Source organism: Ranitomeya variabilis, chromosome 4 (genome assembly GCF_051348905.1).
Source record: "Ranitomeya variabilis isolate aRanVar5 chromosome 4, aRanVar5.hap1, whole genome shotgun sequence".
In the NCBI taxonomy this organism is placed as follows: domain Eukaryota; kingdom Metazoa; phylum Chordata; class Amphibia; order Anura; family Dendrobatidae; genus Ranitomeya; species Ranitomeya variabilis.
This window is the reverse complement of record NC_135235.1, coordinates 700,247,556-700,264,431: the sequence shown is the minus strand read 5'-3', so window position 1 is coordinate 700,264,431 and position 16,876 is coordinate 700,247,556. Positions and strand designations below refer to the sequence as shown.

General features: G+C 42.3%; 1 protein-coding gene across 1 annotated transcript in view; it reads left to right on the top strand.

The window, feature by feature from the left end:
- LOC143768222 (uncharacterized) overlaps positions 1–6,336 on the top strand; it is a 33,331-nt gene extending 26,995 nt beyond the window's left edge. Inside the window, exon 3 of the mRNA XM_077256915.1 lies at positions 5,073–6,336. Within this exon, the coding sequence (XP_077113030.1) occupies positions 5,073–6,175 (1,103 nt within the window). The 3' untranslated portion in view covers positions 6,176–6,336. The remainder of the gene's footprint in view (positions 1–5,072) is intronic.
- The last annotated feature ends 10,540 nt before the right edge of the window (positions 6,337–16,876 follow it).

The following is a 16,876-nucleotide window of genomic DNA, read 5'->3' as shown; positions in this document are numbered from 1 at the left end:
TTAAACTCATCTGATCACAAATATTAGCAGTTACGTCAGTTTAGATTGCCAAAAAACACAAAGCCCCATACTCTAATTACACCCGAGAGGTTTCACCACAAGTTACTTATTTTTTTACTAATGAAGACTGGTGATTTGATCATTTCAGAAGATATGTTATTGTCTATTTTCAGAATTTTTTACTACAGAAGTGATTTAACGACTTTTCGCCGTTAGTTTTGTTGTTCTAATCAGGGCCCATTCTTCAAATCTGACATGTGTAACTTTAGGTGATGATAACTTTGGAATTCTACATAAAGAATAATAAATAGGAAACAGATGGACCTTACAAATTATTTTCCAACCTCTCTTGAATCCAACAATACCCTAAATACGGTTGTACACTACTGTCTGGGCACATGGCAGAGTTAAGGGAGGGAGCACCATTTAGCTATTTGAATACAGATCTTGCTGAAATAGTTTGCAAACGCAATGTATTGGGGCACTGCTCGCGGTTATCTGACAACTCAAAATATGGCTAACATAAGCAGGCTTGGCGTTATCTACTCCGTTTTCCAGCTCTCAGGGATTTCCTTGCCTATCACTTTTTAACCCCTCTACATGGATCTGGAGTTACACCTAGGCTTGGGCCACGGTGTAGCCTGCTGTTCTGTGGTGTGAGATGGTAATAAGAATAGTCAGGTAGCCATGTCAGAACCAGGAAGGCAGAGAAAATACAAAATTGGAAGACAAAAAAATAGTCAATAAATGTGCCAGGATCACAACAGGAAACAAATACACAAGGCGGGAGATGAGCATAGAGTACTGAATCTGAGGAGAATAAGGCTGTATCTGGCAGCTTACGGCAATATGCTTCGAGATTTAGTGGTGCTTTCCAATTGGCTGAAGTAGGGAGCAGATTACTTCAGCTGGACAGCACACACCCATACTGCAAGACTGGATGGTACTACTGGTCCCAGCAACCCTAACCTTAGTGGCTGGACAGAGCCTGTGCTGCCCATAACTTCTGATTCCGATGTCTCCTTTATCGCCAGCGCTGCCTGCAGAATGAATTAGACAGAAGCAGACGTCACAGGAGCAGATCCCAGAGAAGATGGAACACACCATTTGCAGAAGTCCTAACATAACAAAATGGCAGAAAACCAAGGCAGTAGAAATCCCCATAAACTGACTCTATTGTGGAAATAACACCCAGTGAATTAATCTATAGTAGTAATGTCAGTGAAACATCTTTTACTTTTGGTCAAGCATTTGCAGCTCTCTCACTCCCCCTTACCTCAGGTCAGTCAGGGTACTGCACCTAGGATAAGTAGTCGCCGGAGAGGCTGCCTTTGACGTGCTGGATATTGGGGAACTCTGCAATGAGGGTGGTATCTCCAATTTGTCGCTCAGAATGACCCAATAACACCAAAACACTATGTTGCCACCAGTTCCACTTTAGATATAAGCAGGTCCATTACCAAGCCTATATCTGGTCAGAAACCAACTCCAGGTAGCGTGAGCTTGCGCTGAGTATGTGTTGGTTCGATCATAGAGCCAGAAGAACAAAGCTAGCAAATTTATAAGTTTACTCCAGAAAAAAATCGCTAGTGTTTACAAAAATCACAAAAGATATTACAAAGGAGACAAATATGTGCAAACCGTTATAAAATAAAAGGGATAAAAGGTACGAAATTTACTAAATCTCAGTCTCAGGTATGACATATATCTATAAAGGGGAGGAAAGTTCCCAAAGAAATGATTCAGCACCCCAGCATGCTGTCTAGCTGTTTCTCCGTCTCTGAATGCCTCCCAAAATGAACATATCTGTTTTTTGGTTTGGCCATAAACTTAGGGACTCCCACTTTGGCTGACCTCACATGTGGGCTGTTTCCTGGGAGATACATCTATTTTGGAAAGTTATCAAAAACTCCTTTTTTCCTTATCTTTCGCCGGGAAGCACACAGGCGAACAATATTGGCATTATTTTTACCCCTGTGATTTTACCATTCTTTAGCATCTAAACACAGTATGTCTGTGATTTAATGGTGGGCAGAAATTCATTTCCCAGGTTTCCGATGGCCCTAAATGCTGCAAAACGCTGCCATTCGTGGCCCTGATTGCCCAGATCCTGGAAATCTAATTTTCATGTTTCTAGGATTAATGTGTGTTATTGAACTTTGACTTTAAGTGTTATGCCTAGCAGACAAAGGGATTTTGGCAGAAAAAAACACATTGTGCTCTCTGCTTGCTGGAAGAGCCATAAACTCACATTCCAGAATGACCATTTGGTGGAGGGGGAAGAGTGAAAATTCACAGCACAGAGGGGGGGGGGGAAGAGGCTGCAAGAAGGATTTTGGTTTTACTGAAACCATTGGTGGGAGGAGTAGCAAGCAGCCCTGGCTGTGTACCCCGAACAATGGAAAATCATATTGTCCTGACAAGTAATGACTATTTTGACTCCACAGTCAGTTTCCGGAAATCAGCACACAGTGGATGTTTTATAGTAAGAATTACTAATATTCCATTTTATTATCCAACACATAGTGCTGCGGGAGACACACACAGTCCGTAAATTAAGTGGGTTCTTCTCACTATAGTAATGGCAAGTACTTGGATGCTAAATGCGGTTTGGGCACACTGCAAGGCTCGGAAGTGAGGGGGGAGATTTGACTTTACTAGAGTGGATTTCACTAGATTGTTTTATGGAAGCCATGTTGCTTTTCAAGAGCCTTTGAGCTACTAATAATGTGGAAATCTCTGTTTTTCCACTGGCAGATGATGGACCTGAGTGGGGTTTGTTTTTTGTGAGATGAGTAGAGTTTTTATTGGTATTCTTTTCGCCTACATAACTGTGATGGTGTGATATGCTATGTGGGTATCATTTTTGTGTATATTTCTATTTTACTGATCTTCATGGTGTTCTCTTGTAGAAGGAGTTATTTGCTAATTGATGAATGGCTGTGGTTGCCACCTGATATCAGCCCCCACAGCACTGCATTGTTGTCTTCTCACAGGATCAGTGAATAATCCTGTTTGCTAATATAATAATGACATATTGACCTAGCTTGTTGAAACAATGAGCCCCTGAAACCTTCACCCTCCTGACCTGTGAATGAGGACGGGGACTTAAAAAATATCAGTGAGGTGAGACACAGAGCAGATCCTGTGTGGAACCATGATGTGAAGACAGCACATCAGAGAGAAGGAATATATATATATATATATATATATGTATGTATGTATGTATGTTAATCTCTGCTGGATTTTTGGAATCATCTCCCAGGGCTTTTATCTTCTTACTGAACTGCATTCGAATTCTGGACTATTTTATCCTTTGTGTGGTGGATCATATATGGACCTTTCGTATTTTTGCCTAAATAAAGGTCTTGGAATTGTTTACTATACTCTAGCTCTGTTGATTGTGTGATACAGGAGAAGGACCCCGTGACAATAACATTGTTTGGCTTTTTATTCCATTATTTCCATTGATTTCTGTTAGACTGTTAACTGTCATTGTCTTGGTGAATAATTCAATATTTTTATATAACTTGCCATTTTTACAGATAGTTTAAGTAGAAATGTTCAAAAATATAAAAGTCTGAATTCTATTATCCCGTATGAAAGAACACTGTACCAAAATAGAGGATGTCCAGGTAAATTCGAAAAGATTTGGGGCAGATGGAATTCCTCTTATCATACTCTATAGTCTACACTGACTAGACACTTACATAGGAAGATGAGCTTGTGGTTTGTGGGGGCATCACTTACAGAGCAGGATTTAAGTCTGTTTCTTCTTTTGGCGACTTACTACTGTTGGATAAGGTAGTTAAAGTTGTATAATAGGTATTTTATAAGGTACTAATGATTTATCATGCACAGTTTATTATCCCTGTAAACTTTGGATATGATGATACTCTGCAATTATTTGTATCCCATGATATAATTGATAATGATAACTGCAAATGTGTGCAATGTTTGTTTTTACTCTGGAATTAATAAACAAATTAAAAAAATATATATATAAAAGTCAAGGATATTTTGTGTAAATCAAGTTTATTGAATTGCACGTAAATAACACAGTTGTAATCAGATGTTTAAATGCAGTTATAGGCACATACAGGATTGTGAGATTGATACAAAAATGGATAGCTATACACTAAAGATTTCAATACTCAAACATTGATCAACAAATCATTAAGGTTGTAACTTCGTGAACAAATTACCTCTGTCAGAGGTCTAATAATTTGAAAAGATTGCTTATGATGTATACATCACAGGCTCTCACTATTCAGCCAACGACTAGCTCCAGGTGGGGCCAAGCCGCTGGATGAAAGCAAGAGTGCCTAGACTCGTCCGAGCACTCAATGTCCGTTATGGAATCTGCATGAGGCCAGGCCAAGCGAAGAGAAAGTAGAAAATATAGGTGGAGAGAAAAGGAAGAGAATAAGAGAAGGGAGATAAGAAGAAGAAGAGAGAGAGAGAAGAAAGAGAAGAAAAAAGAAAAAAAAAAAAAGGGGGGGGTGAGGAGGAGGAGGGGTGGGTGAGGTAGGGTAGGAAGAATCTGGTCTTCAGTCCCAACTAAATCAAGACTATTATACTTTTATGTTAAGGTATGGTTGTTAATGTATTATTTACTGTCTAGGGGAGTTATGATTATGGGTCGCAAGGGGACCAATAGGATCAATCAGTGTAGCCAAGTGTTCAGTTCCTCAGATTCTCTAAAAGCAATCCAGGGAGACCAGGTGTTAAACACTTTGTCTGCAGTTCTAGTATCCTGGCCAACCAATTGCTCCATCCTGTAAATGCGGTTTAGTTCAACCACAAACTCAGCACGTGAGAGGGATATTGACTGTTTCCAGAAGCGAGGGATTACGTTACGTGCGGCTGTTAGGAAATGTCGTAATAAACCTTTCTTGAATTTGGCGATTGAAAGGTCACATACAGACAACAGGGCCAGTTCCATGGTGGGTTGGACTCTATGGAGAGATAATTTGTTATAAAGTGCAAAGATGCCCACCCAGAAGTCGTGAATAGGCAGGCAAGTCAAGGATATTTTATTCAACAATAATAATTGGTTTTATTCTTGGCAGATGACTGGACAAGGAGATCAGAGGGACAGCTGACATCTTCAATTGTATCCTGTGGGATCTCAAGATCATCCGATTTAAAAATTGAAGTGAATGCCATTACTCCAGATATACCATCATACCTTCACAGCAAAGATCTATCATCTTATCCTTTGAGAAAGGTCCTGTCTTCTGATTCATTAGTGACTACTAAGGAAAATCAAAGTCACAAAATAAGCATTAGAGAACAAATTGCTCTGAAAGCAAAGAAGCCATTTTCACTTTCAGAATATGGAAATAGTTTTCCCCTAAAGTCTTTTCCTAAACATCAAAAAATTCACCCAGCAGATACTAGATTTTCTTGTTCCAAGTGTGGGAAATGTTTTAACCAGAAATCAGATCTTGTTAGTCATCAGAGAAGTCACACAAGTGAGAAGCCATTTTCATGTTCAGAATGTGGGAAATGTTTTTCGTTGAAATCACACCTTGTTACACATCAGATAACTCACACAGAGAAGAAGCCTTTTTCCTGCTCTGAATGTGGGAAATGTTTTAACCAGAAGTCAAATTTTATTAGGCACCAGAGAATTCACACAGGAGAGAAGCCTTTTTTCTGTTCAGAATGTGGGAAATGTTTTAACAAGAAATCAACTTTGGTTATTCACCAGAGAACCCACACCGGGGAGAAACCTTTTTCCTGTTCTGAATGTGGAAAATATTTTGCACAGAAATCAAGTTTTGTTAAGCACCAGAGAACTCACACAGGGGAGAAGCCTTTTTCCTGTTCAGAATGTGGGAAATGTTTTAAACAAAAATGGCATCTTGTTATACACCAAAGAACTCACACAGGAGAGAAGCCTTTTACATGTTCAGAATGTGGGAAATGTTTTAACCACAAATCAACTTTGGTTATGCACCAGAGAACCCACACAGGTGAGAAGCCTTTTCCCTGTTTAGAATGTGGGAAATTTTTTACACAGAAATCAAATTTTGTTAAGCACCAGAGAACTCACACAGAGCAGAAGCCATTTTCATGTTTAGAATGTGGAAAATGTTTTGTGAAGAAATCATCTCTTCATAGTCACCAGAGAAGTCACACAGGAGAGAAACCTTTTTCATGTTCTTAATGTGGGAAATGTTTTACATGGAGATTAACTCTTAAAGAACATCAGAGAAGTCACACTGAGGAGAAACATTTATCATGTTCAGAATTTTGGAAATATTTTAACTGAAAATTGTATTTTCTTAAAGGGATTGTCTCCTCTTTATGTTTGGCCTTGTTAAAATAAAAAACTCATACTCCCCGACCGTGCTGTCGCCGTTCCAGTGGTGCTGGTACTCTCATTCTCAGGGCTCATGTGAGATTGTCACATGAACCCTGCATCCAATCAGTGCTGGCTTCATTGTCCACGCCTTTGGACATATTGAACATCAAGAGGAAGCCAGGGCTGCTCTCTTAATGTTCGATTTGTATGAAACTGGGGACAATGGCAACAGCACTGATTGGGCGCAGGGCTCACATGACTTAAGAACCTGACCTGAGCCCCAGGAACGCAAGTGCCAACACCGTTGGATCGACACCGGCATGAGAGGTTTGTATAATTGTTCTTATTTTTAACAGGACCAAATTTGAGGAATGAGAAGGGGTTGTCCAAGTAGAGGTGAAACCCTTTAATCATGAACAATTCCTCACAGGGAAAAACCATTATCATACTGTGAAAAATGAATTAACGGCCACCTTTTGCTTTGATGACTGCTTTGCACACTCTTGGCATTCTCTTGATGAAAAAGAAACACCTAATTATATCCCTATGGGGCCATGAAGAAAAAAATAAATCAAAACCAAAAACAACAACCCTTGACATAAGGCCAAATTGTGTTAAAAAATGTATATATCTTTATTAAACTACATATAACCATAAAAACAGGGCAAATACCACATGTACAGATGAAATGGTGGGACACCAACAGGAACGCCCCCAACACAATTAAAGTACACCATAAAGTATAAAAACAATATAAATGTCAAATATGGCAGTATTACAGGAAATATATAAAGTAATTTGTCTGAAAATGCAAATCAGGATGCATAGTAACAGTATAAAAGTAGATGAAAATCTAGTGATAACATAGAGATATATCAGAAAATCAAGTGTACAATCACATCCGTATTTGCACTAAGGAGACAAATAGTAAAAAGTAGACACTATCCAACTTAAACTACCAACATGCACATAAATGTAAAAAGACTGTGTAGATGTAAATAAGGCATAGTTACTAGAAGTTTGTTGCATTTTTAGCACTTATATATGTATACTTACCGTATATACTCGAGTATAAGCCGACCCCCCAAATTTTGCCACCAAAAACTGGGAAAACTTATTGACTCTAGTATAAGCCTAGGGTGGAAAATGCAGCAGCTACCGGTAAATGTCAAAAGTAAAAATAGATACCAATAAAAGTAAAATTAATTGAGACATCAGTAGGTTACGGGTTATTGAATATCCATATTGAATCAGGAGCCCCATATAATGTTCCATACAGATCATGAAGGGCCCCATAAGATGCTCCATACAAAATACGCCCCATATAATCCTGCACAAAGGTTAATAATGGCCCCATAAGATGCTCCATAGACACATTTGCCCCATACAATGCTGCATAAAGGTTGATGGCCCCATAAGATGCTCCACACATTATGGCCCCATGAGATGCTCCACACATTAGGGGCCCCATGAGATGCTCCACACATCATGCCCCATAAGATGCTCCTCATATTATACCTCATGAGATGCTCCACACATTAGGGGCCCCATGAGATGCTCCACACATTAGGGGCCCCATGAGATGCTCCACACATTAGGGGCCACATGAGATGCTCCACACATTAAAGGCCACATGAGATGCTCCACACATTAGGGGCCCCATGAGATGCTCCACACATTAGGGGCCACATGAGATGCTCCACACATTAGGGGCCCCATGAGATGCTCCACACATTAGGGGCCCCATGAGATGCTCCACACATTAGGGGCCACATGAGATGCTCCACACATTAGGGGCCACATGAGATGCTCCACACATCATGCCCCATAAGATGCTCCTCATATTATGCCCCATAAGATGCTCCACACATTTGCCCCATTTGCTGGCGCTGCGATTAAAATAAAAAAAAAAATTACATACTCACCTCTCTTCGCTCAGGCCCCTGACACTTGCGATAGTCACCTTCCACGTTCCATCGCTGCGCGCTGCTCTGTCTTCCATCCTCCGCACTGACTGTTCAGGTCAGAGGGCGCGATGACGCGAATAGTGTGCGCACCGCCCTCTGCCTGAACAGTCACAGCCAGAGGACGGAAGACAGAGCAGCGCGCAGCGATGGAACGGGGTACAGGTGACTATCGCGCAATGCTCCCCCTCCCCTGATATACTCACCTGCTCCCGGCGCGGTCCCTGGCAGCGTCTCACTGTCACATGGTCTCCGGGAGCTGGCGGCATCAGCGGTCACGTACCGCACATTACAGTCATGAATATGCGTGCATATTCATGACTTTAATGAGCGGTACCACGTGACCGCTGAACACAGGAAGAGCTGCCCGGAGACCATCGGAGATGCAGGGACAGTGCCAGGAACAGGTGAGTATATCACAGCCGCCGCTCCCCCTCACCCGCCGACCCCACACCGACACTGACTCGAGTATAAGCCGAGAGGGTCACTTTCAGCCCAAAAAAGTGGGCTGAAAATCTTGGTTTATACTCGAGCATATACGGTATATGTGTTTATATTTATGTTGTATTTGATTTGCATTTTCAGATGAATTACTTTATATATTTCCTGTAATACTGCCATATTTGACATTTATATTGTTTTTATACTTTATGGTGTACTTTAATTGTGTTGGGGGCGTTCCTGTTTGTGTCCCACCATTTCATCTGTACATGTGGTATTTGCCCTGTTTTTATGGTTATATGTAGTTTTAATAATAATAATAATAATAATAATAATAATAATAATAATAATTTTTATTTATATAGCGCCAGCATATTCCGCAGCGCTTTACAACTTATAGAGGGGACTTGTACAGACAATAGACATTACAGCATAACAGAAATCACAGTTCAAAATAGATACCAGGAGGAATGAGGGCCCTGCTCGCAAGCTTACAAACTATGAGGAAAAGGGGAGACACGAGAGGTGGATGGTAACAATTGCTTTAGTTATTTGGACCAGCCATAGTGTAAGGCTCGGGTGTTCATGTAAAGCTGCATGAACCAGTTAACAGCCTAAGTATGTAGCAGTACAGACTCAGAGTGCTATTAACTGCATAAAGTGTATGAGAACACGATGCAAGGAACCTGATTATGTGTTTTTTGTTTTTTTTTCTATTTTTAATAGGCCACACAGGGATAGTTAGGTTAATGCGTTGAGGGGGTAGGCCAGTCTGAACAAATGCGTTTTTAGGGCACGCTTAAAACTGTGGGGATTGGGGATTAATCGTATTAACCTAGGTAGTGCATTCCAAAGAATCGGCGCAGCACGTGTAAAGTCTTGGAGACATGAGTGGGAGGTTCTGATTATTGAGGATGCTAACCTGAGGTCATTAGCGGAGCGGAGGGCACGGGTAGGGTGGTAGACTGAGACCAGAGAGGAGATGTAGGGTGGTGCTGAGCCATGGAGTGCTTTGTGGATGAGGGTAGTAGTTTTGTACTGGATTCTGGAGTGGATGGGTAGCCAGTGTAATGACTGTCACAAGGTAGAGGCATCGGTGTAACGGTTGGTGAGGAATATGATCCTGGCAGCAGCATTCAGGACAGATTGGAGCGGGGAGAGTTTGGTAAGAGGGAGGCCGATTAGTAGAGAGTTACAATAGTCCAGACGGGAATGAATAAGAGAAACAGTAAGAGTTTTTGCAGAGTCGAAAGTAAGAAAAGGGCGAATTCTAGAAATGTTTTTGAGATGCAGATAAGAAGAGCGAGCCAGTGATCGGATGTGGGGGGGTGAATGAAAGCTCGGAATCAAGGATGACCCCAAGGCAGCGGGCATGTTGCTTTGGAGTAATGATTGAACCACACACGGAGATGGCAATGTCAGGCAAAGGTAGGTTAGTAGAGGGAGAGAACACGAGGAGTTCAGTTTTTGACAGGTTCAGTTTCAGATAGAGGGAGGACATGATCTTAGAGACAGCGGTAAGACAATCACTGGTGTTTTCTAAGAAGGTCGGAGTGAAAGCAGGAGAAGAGCTGTATAATTGGGTGTCATCAGCATAGAGATGGTACTGGAAACCAAATCTACTGATTGTTTGTCCAATAGGGGCAGTATACAAAGAGAAGAGGAGGGGGCCTAGGACTGATCCTTGAGGAACCCCAACAGTAAGGGGAAGGTGAGAGGAGGAGGAACCAGCAAAACATACAGTGAAGGATAGGTCAGAGAGATAGGAGGAGAACCAAGAGAGAACGGTGTCCTTGATGCCGATGGAGCGGAGCATAGTGAGGAGGAGCTGATGATCCACAGTGTCGAATACTGCGGAAAGATCCAATAGAATTAGCATGGAGTAGTGACCATTAGATTTAGCTGTTAGTAGGTCATTAGAGACTTTAGTGAGGGCAGTTTCAGTAGAGTGTAAAGAGCGGAAGCCAGATTGAAGAGGGTCGAGAAGAGGGTTATCTGAGAGATAGCGGGTAAGACGGGAGTGGACCAGGCGTTCCAGGAGTTTAGAGATGAAGGGAAGATTAGAGACAGGTCTATAATTAGCGGCACAGTTTTGGTCGAGGGAGGGTTTTTTAAGTAATGGATGTATGATGGCATGCTTAAATGAGGAGGGAAAAATACCGGAAGTGAGGGAAAGGTTGAATATTTTTATTATGTGAGAGGTGACAGCTGGGGAAAGGGACTGGAGGAGATGTGACGGAATGGGGTCACTGGTGCAAGTGGTCGGGCGAGAAGATGCAAGGAGCCTGCTTACTTCTTCTTCAGTAACTGGTTCAAAGTCAGAGAGTGAACTAGATGCAGTGGGGGAGGGAGGACAGTGCCTGGTATGAAGAGATTGGGAGATGATTTCCTGGCGAATGTGGTCAATTTTTTCTTTGAAGTAATTGGCCAGATCTTCAGCGCGGAGATCTGTGGTTGGGGCCTGCTCTCTTGGGTTGAGTAGGGACTGGAAAGTGTCGAAGAGACGTTTAGGGTTATTGGACAGTGAGGTGATGAGGGTGTTGAAATAGGTTTGTTTGGAGAGGTGAAGGGCAGAGTTGTATGTTTTTAGCATGAACTTATAATGGATGAAATCTTCGGGTAGATTAGATTTTCTCCACAGACGTTCGGCGCACCTGGAGCATCGCTGCAGGAAGCGTGTTTGTAGCGTGCGCCACGGTTGTCGCCGTCTGTGTCGAGTTGCTCTATGTATAGGAGGAGCATCTTCATCCAGATAAAGATATATAAATTTTTTAACACAATTTGGCCTTATGTGAAGGGTTGTTCTTTTTGGTTTTGATTTTTGTTTTTCTTCATGGCCCCACAGGGATATAATTAGGTGTTTCTTGTATTTTTTGATTCTAGATTGAATTGATATCCCGGTCCAACATGGACTTTAGAAGCAGAGATGCTTCTTGGACTATACATGCTCAAAATGTTTTTTTGTGGCAATACCCCACTGGTGCAGGAACCAGTTCAGAAAACAGAATTGAAAAAAACGTTTAGAAATCTATTGAATCGTCGTACCAGACTATGGTGGAATAAAACATCCTTAGAGAATTATGTATCAAAAAGTCTTGCTCCTAGGGGATTGAGAGTCCAGATTTTCCTTCATTTCCTATTAGTGATACATCTATGCGGTCTAGATGGGAGACAGCATGTCATACGTGTTCTATTACATTTATGACTATTTTGATAGAGGTTAATGGTAAAACCATAAATGATTTGGGCCCAGAAATTGATGAAATATATAAGAAACTTCAGAAAGAGTGTTCATCAGAGAAGTTTGAAACTTTTAAAAAGGAAATGGAGAATTGCTGTGATGAATGGGAGAAGGACATTTCAAGCAATAAAAATAATAAAATTTCAATGTGACCAGCAAGATAAAAATGATAATAGTGTATAAATAGCATCATTCTGATACAGCAAGTAAAATAGGTCCCGCACCAGAATCTAGTGGCACATCAAGTGCTGGGACATCAACTTCGTCAGTAGGTCAGGGAGGGGAGTATCATCTGAGATTTAATCAGAGAAGGAAGGATGACCGCTTTCGGGGATATAATACGAGGAGACGTTTGAAAAAGATGGGTTCGGACCATGAAGAAGAGGCTCAAAACAATTCCATGAAGGTAATTAACCTTTCTGATATAGTACTATCACAGGCCCAGGTCTCTCTACTTAAAAAAAGGCCTTACCTTCTCTCCATCCTCTGCTCCTGACAGATTTACTATTCTTAAGGATATGCAATTATTTGCTAGGAAGATGTTTTTTAAAAAAGTGTACCACTATGAAGCATGTCATGACTTCTCTCTAGCAGAAACAGAGGCGGAAGCGATCCAGATTCTAGAGGAACTGGAAGAAGAGGCTGAAGGGCGGATAAACAATACTTACCCGAAACATCTTCTTCCAAAATCTAAGAAGTTCCCTCAGATTAATACTGTGCACGTTCTTGTTCTTTTCATACAACTAGTGATTAGGGAGGTACAAAATATTCCTGAAACTATCCAAGGTGATAATCTTAACCAAAACGAAAGGTGTGCCCTTAGAGAATTGAGGAACCTCAAAGAAGTAATTATCAAACCATCAGATAAGGGTGGTAATGTGGTGGTGTGCTCAGTGGCAGCCTGTGAAAGGGAAATGATGAGACAGCTTAGAAACATTTCATGCTATAGAAAACTAACTTTCAACCCACTGTCCAAATATAGGAGTGAACTTCGAGATCTTCTCCAAGAGGCAGTAAATGATGGAGTACTGATGTTGAAGCAGATGGAAGGGCTATAGATTGAGGATCCAACAATAGCGAGTATCTACTTACTTCAAAAGATACATAAGTGTTGTGAATTCCATTCTGGAGCTCCCTCCTGTGGTTGCTAATGGTATTTTTGTGAGTTCTTCCCTTGGGCTCCCTCTGGTGGTTTCGAGTGGAACTGCTGCTCCTTTAGGTGGCTGTAGCAGCTGCCTTCACTAATCGCCTTGCCTGGGTTTGTTATTTAAACCTGCTCTGGGCTTTAGTTCATGCCAGCTGTCAATGTTCTTGGTTGGATTTGGTTCTCTCCTTGGATTTCTCATATGGCCTGTCCTTGTCAGCAAAAGATAAGTTTTTGCTAGTTCTTGTTTGTCCATTTGTTTTGGACTTTATTGCTTTGCAAATATGTCTCTTTTTGTCCAGCTTGTCACTAGGTCATATTCAGGCTAGCTGGAAGCTCTGGGAAAGCATATTTGCCCCTCCACACCGTGAGTCGGTGTGGAGTTCATTTTTGTAAACTCTGCGTGGATTTTGTAGTTTTTAATACTGACCGCACAGTATCCTTTTCTCTCTGTCTATCAAGTTTAGTATTGGCCTCCTTTGCTGAAACCTGATTTCATTTCTGTGTACGTCATTTCCCTCTCCACTCACAGTCAATATTTGTGGGGGGGCTATCTTTCCTTTTGGGGTTTTCTCTGAGGCAAGATAGCTTTCTATTTCCTTCTTTAGGGGTAGTTAGTTCTTAGGCTGTGAAGAGGTGTCTAGGGAGAGTCAGGAACATCCCACGGCTAGGGTTGAGCGACCTTTACTTTTATAGGATCGGGTCGGGTTTCACGAAACCCGACTTTTTCAAAAGTCGGGTCGAGTGAAATCGGCCGATCCTATAAAAAAGTCGGGGTCGGCCGAAACTCGAAACCCAATGCAGTGCATTGGGTTTCCAATGGTTCCCAGGGTCTGAAGGAGCGGAAACTCTCCTTCAGGCCCTGGGAATCCATATTTAAGTGTAAAATAAAGAATTAAAATAAAAAATATCGCCATACTCACCCTCTGCCGGGCCCTGGTACTAACCGGGAACCTTCCTTCCTTAGAATCAGCCTTCCATGACCTTGCGGTGACGTCACGGTGACGTCGCGGCTTGTGATTGGTCCGCGGCCGCCCATGTGACCGCTCGCGCGACCAATCACAAGCCGCGACGTCACTGTGACGTCACTGAAGGTCTTGGAAGGGCTGATTCTTAGGAAGGAAGGCTGTCGGAAAGAAGCCGAGGGTGAGTATATTCCTATTATGTATATACTCACCCTCGGACATGCCCTGCTTCTTTCCGGCAGCCTTCCTTCCTAAGAATCAGCCCTTCCAGGACCTTCGGTGACGTCACCGAAGGTCCTGGAAGGGCTGATTCTTAGGAAGGAAGGCTGCCGGAAAGAAGCCGAGGGTGAGTATATTCCTATTAGGTATATACTCACTCTCGGACATGCCCTGCTTTCCGGCAGCCTTCCTTCCTAAGAATCAGCCCTTCTAGGACCTTCGGTGACGTCACGGTGACGTCGCGGCTTGTGATTGGTCGCGCGAGCGGTCACATGGGCGGCCGCGGACCAATCACAAGCCGCGACGTCACCGTGACGTCACCGCAAGGTCATGGAAGGCTGATTCTAAGGAAGGAAGGTTCCCGCTTAGTACCAGGGCGCATCAGAGGGTGAGTATGGCGATATTTTTTATTTTAATTCTTTATTTTACACTTAAATCTGAATTCCGATACCAATTCCCGATATCTTAAACATATCGGGAATCGGTATCGGAATTCCGATTCCAGATTCAGAAGATCGCCGACTTCATGGCCGACCCCACACAGGGGTCGGGTCGGGTTTCATGAAACCCGACTTTGCCAAAAGTCGGCGACTTCTGAAAATTGCCGACCCGTTTCGCTCAACCCTACCCACGGCTATTACAAGTGTTGTTGTTAGGATTGGGGACTGTGGTCAGTAGAGATACCACCTTCTCAGAGCTCGTCCCATGTTGCGTTTTAGCCACCAGGTCATATCAGTGCGGCCTCTTAACCACCAGGTCATAACAGTACAGCTGGCCCACAATGTGTTGAATGCATCTCAAGAGGGAAAAGAAAGTTCTGAGTCATTTTTTTTTCCTTTGTAGCTTGTTTTGTCTTTTTTTCCCCCTTAATCTCTGGGTGGTTCAGGATTTTGGTGCTGATATGGAGGTTCAGGGTCTGTCCTTGCGCGTGGATGAACTCGCTGCAAGGGTACAGAGTATCCAAGATTATGTTGTCCAGACTCCAGTATTAGAGCCTAGAATTCCTATTCCTGATTTATTTTCTGGGGATAGATCGAAATTTTTGAACTTTAAAAATAATTGCAGATTGTTTTTTGCTCTGAGACCCCGTTCCTCTGTTGACCCTATTCAGCAGGTGAAGATTGTTATTTCCTTGCTGCGTGGCGACCCGCAGGACTGGGCATTCTCCCTTGAGCCAGGAAATCCTGCATTGCTCAATATTGACGCATTTTTTCAAGCGCTCGGATTGCTGTATGACGAGCCTAATTCTGTGGATCTGGCAGAAAAAACTTTGCTGGCTCTGTGTCAGGGTCAGGAAGCAGCAGAAGTATACTGCTAGAAATTTAGAAGGTGGTCTGTGCTCACAAAATGGAATGAGTATGCCCTGGCAGCGATTTTCAGAAAGGGTCTTTCTGATGCCCTTAAAGATGTTATGGTGGGGTTTCCCACGCCTGCTGGTCTAAATGAGTCAATGTCTTTGGCCATTCAAGTAGTAGAGCGTCGGGTGGTTTCGTCAAACTCAATTTGACAGGTGGACACGCCCCTATCAAAGTGTATCAAATTGTGTATCCCCTCCCTGTCAGCCAGCTGTCCCTCCTTGTCTGGCTGTCCCCTTTTGATATAGTTTAATATTATTATCACAGTATTTGATGCAGTGAATGTTATCCCGGTAATTGTTTTATATTAGCTGTTTATATGCTGTATTACTCTTATTTGATAATCCGATGATAGGGAGAGTGAGGCTGTGTTTCTGCAGTATTATCGGCTAGTGGTATTCTCATTTATATGTGATTTATAATGGGCACATTATGTATGCGGCCATATTGCAACACCCGCAAGTATGAAGCGTGGTGTTTTTATAAGTTTATAAAAAGCAAAGACACGGTGTTGTAAAAATGTAAAAGATTTTTATTGTAAAATAAACACATCTCAAAGACATTTCGCTGCTGCATCGTACAAAATAAATAGTATCGCTTGAATATACAGCAACACACTTCTTACAAAATAAATATCAATTGCAAGCGTGTATCCATCAGCACAATACTCTGCTAATACCCAAAAGGCAGGGTTGTGAAACCGTCAATTAGTCGCCGCTTTGTATAAACGCACTTTTGTGTTTTGCGTAACGGCCTCGTTTCAATCTCCCAGTACTTTTTATTTCTTACAATGGACGGCTGTTGTACGACAATACGTTTCTGTGTATCTGTGTCAGAATTGCTCAGGTAGTCCAGAACTAGATCTTTTAGACTGTTGAAATTAATAGATTGAGAGTTACCAACATTTAGTGTTATCCCCTTAACTTTTAAGACCGTTTTACCGGTGTTGAGTTTGTATCCGTAAGTTTTGGGGCCCGCGGATACAAATTCTGTGATGTGTGTGCCATCGGGTATTTCACTGGTCAGTTCCCCCAGGTAATCGCCTAAAGGCGGCTGCCACTCACCATCTCTCTGTACAAAAATAACAGAATCTGTGTCGTGATAAAGGCACATCTCCTGCAGCCGGTCCAGCAGCGAATAGAGCTCTAGCCGGGCATACGCTGTTATAAAACACGCTATAAAAATGTTTTTGTTGACGGTGTGGTGACCTTTTGCGTATGTCCAGTTAATGGTT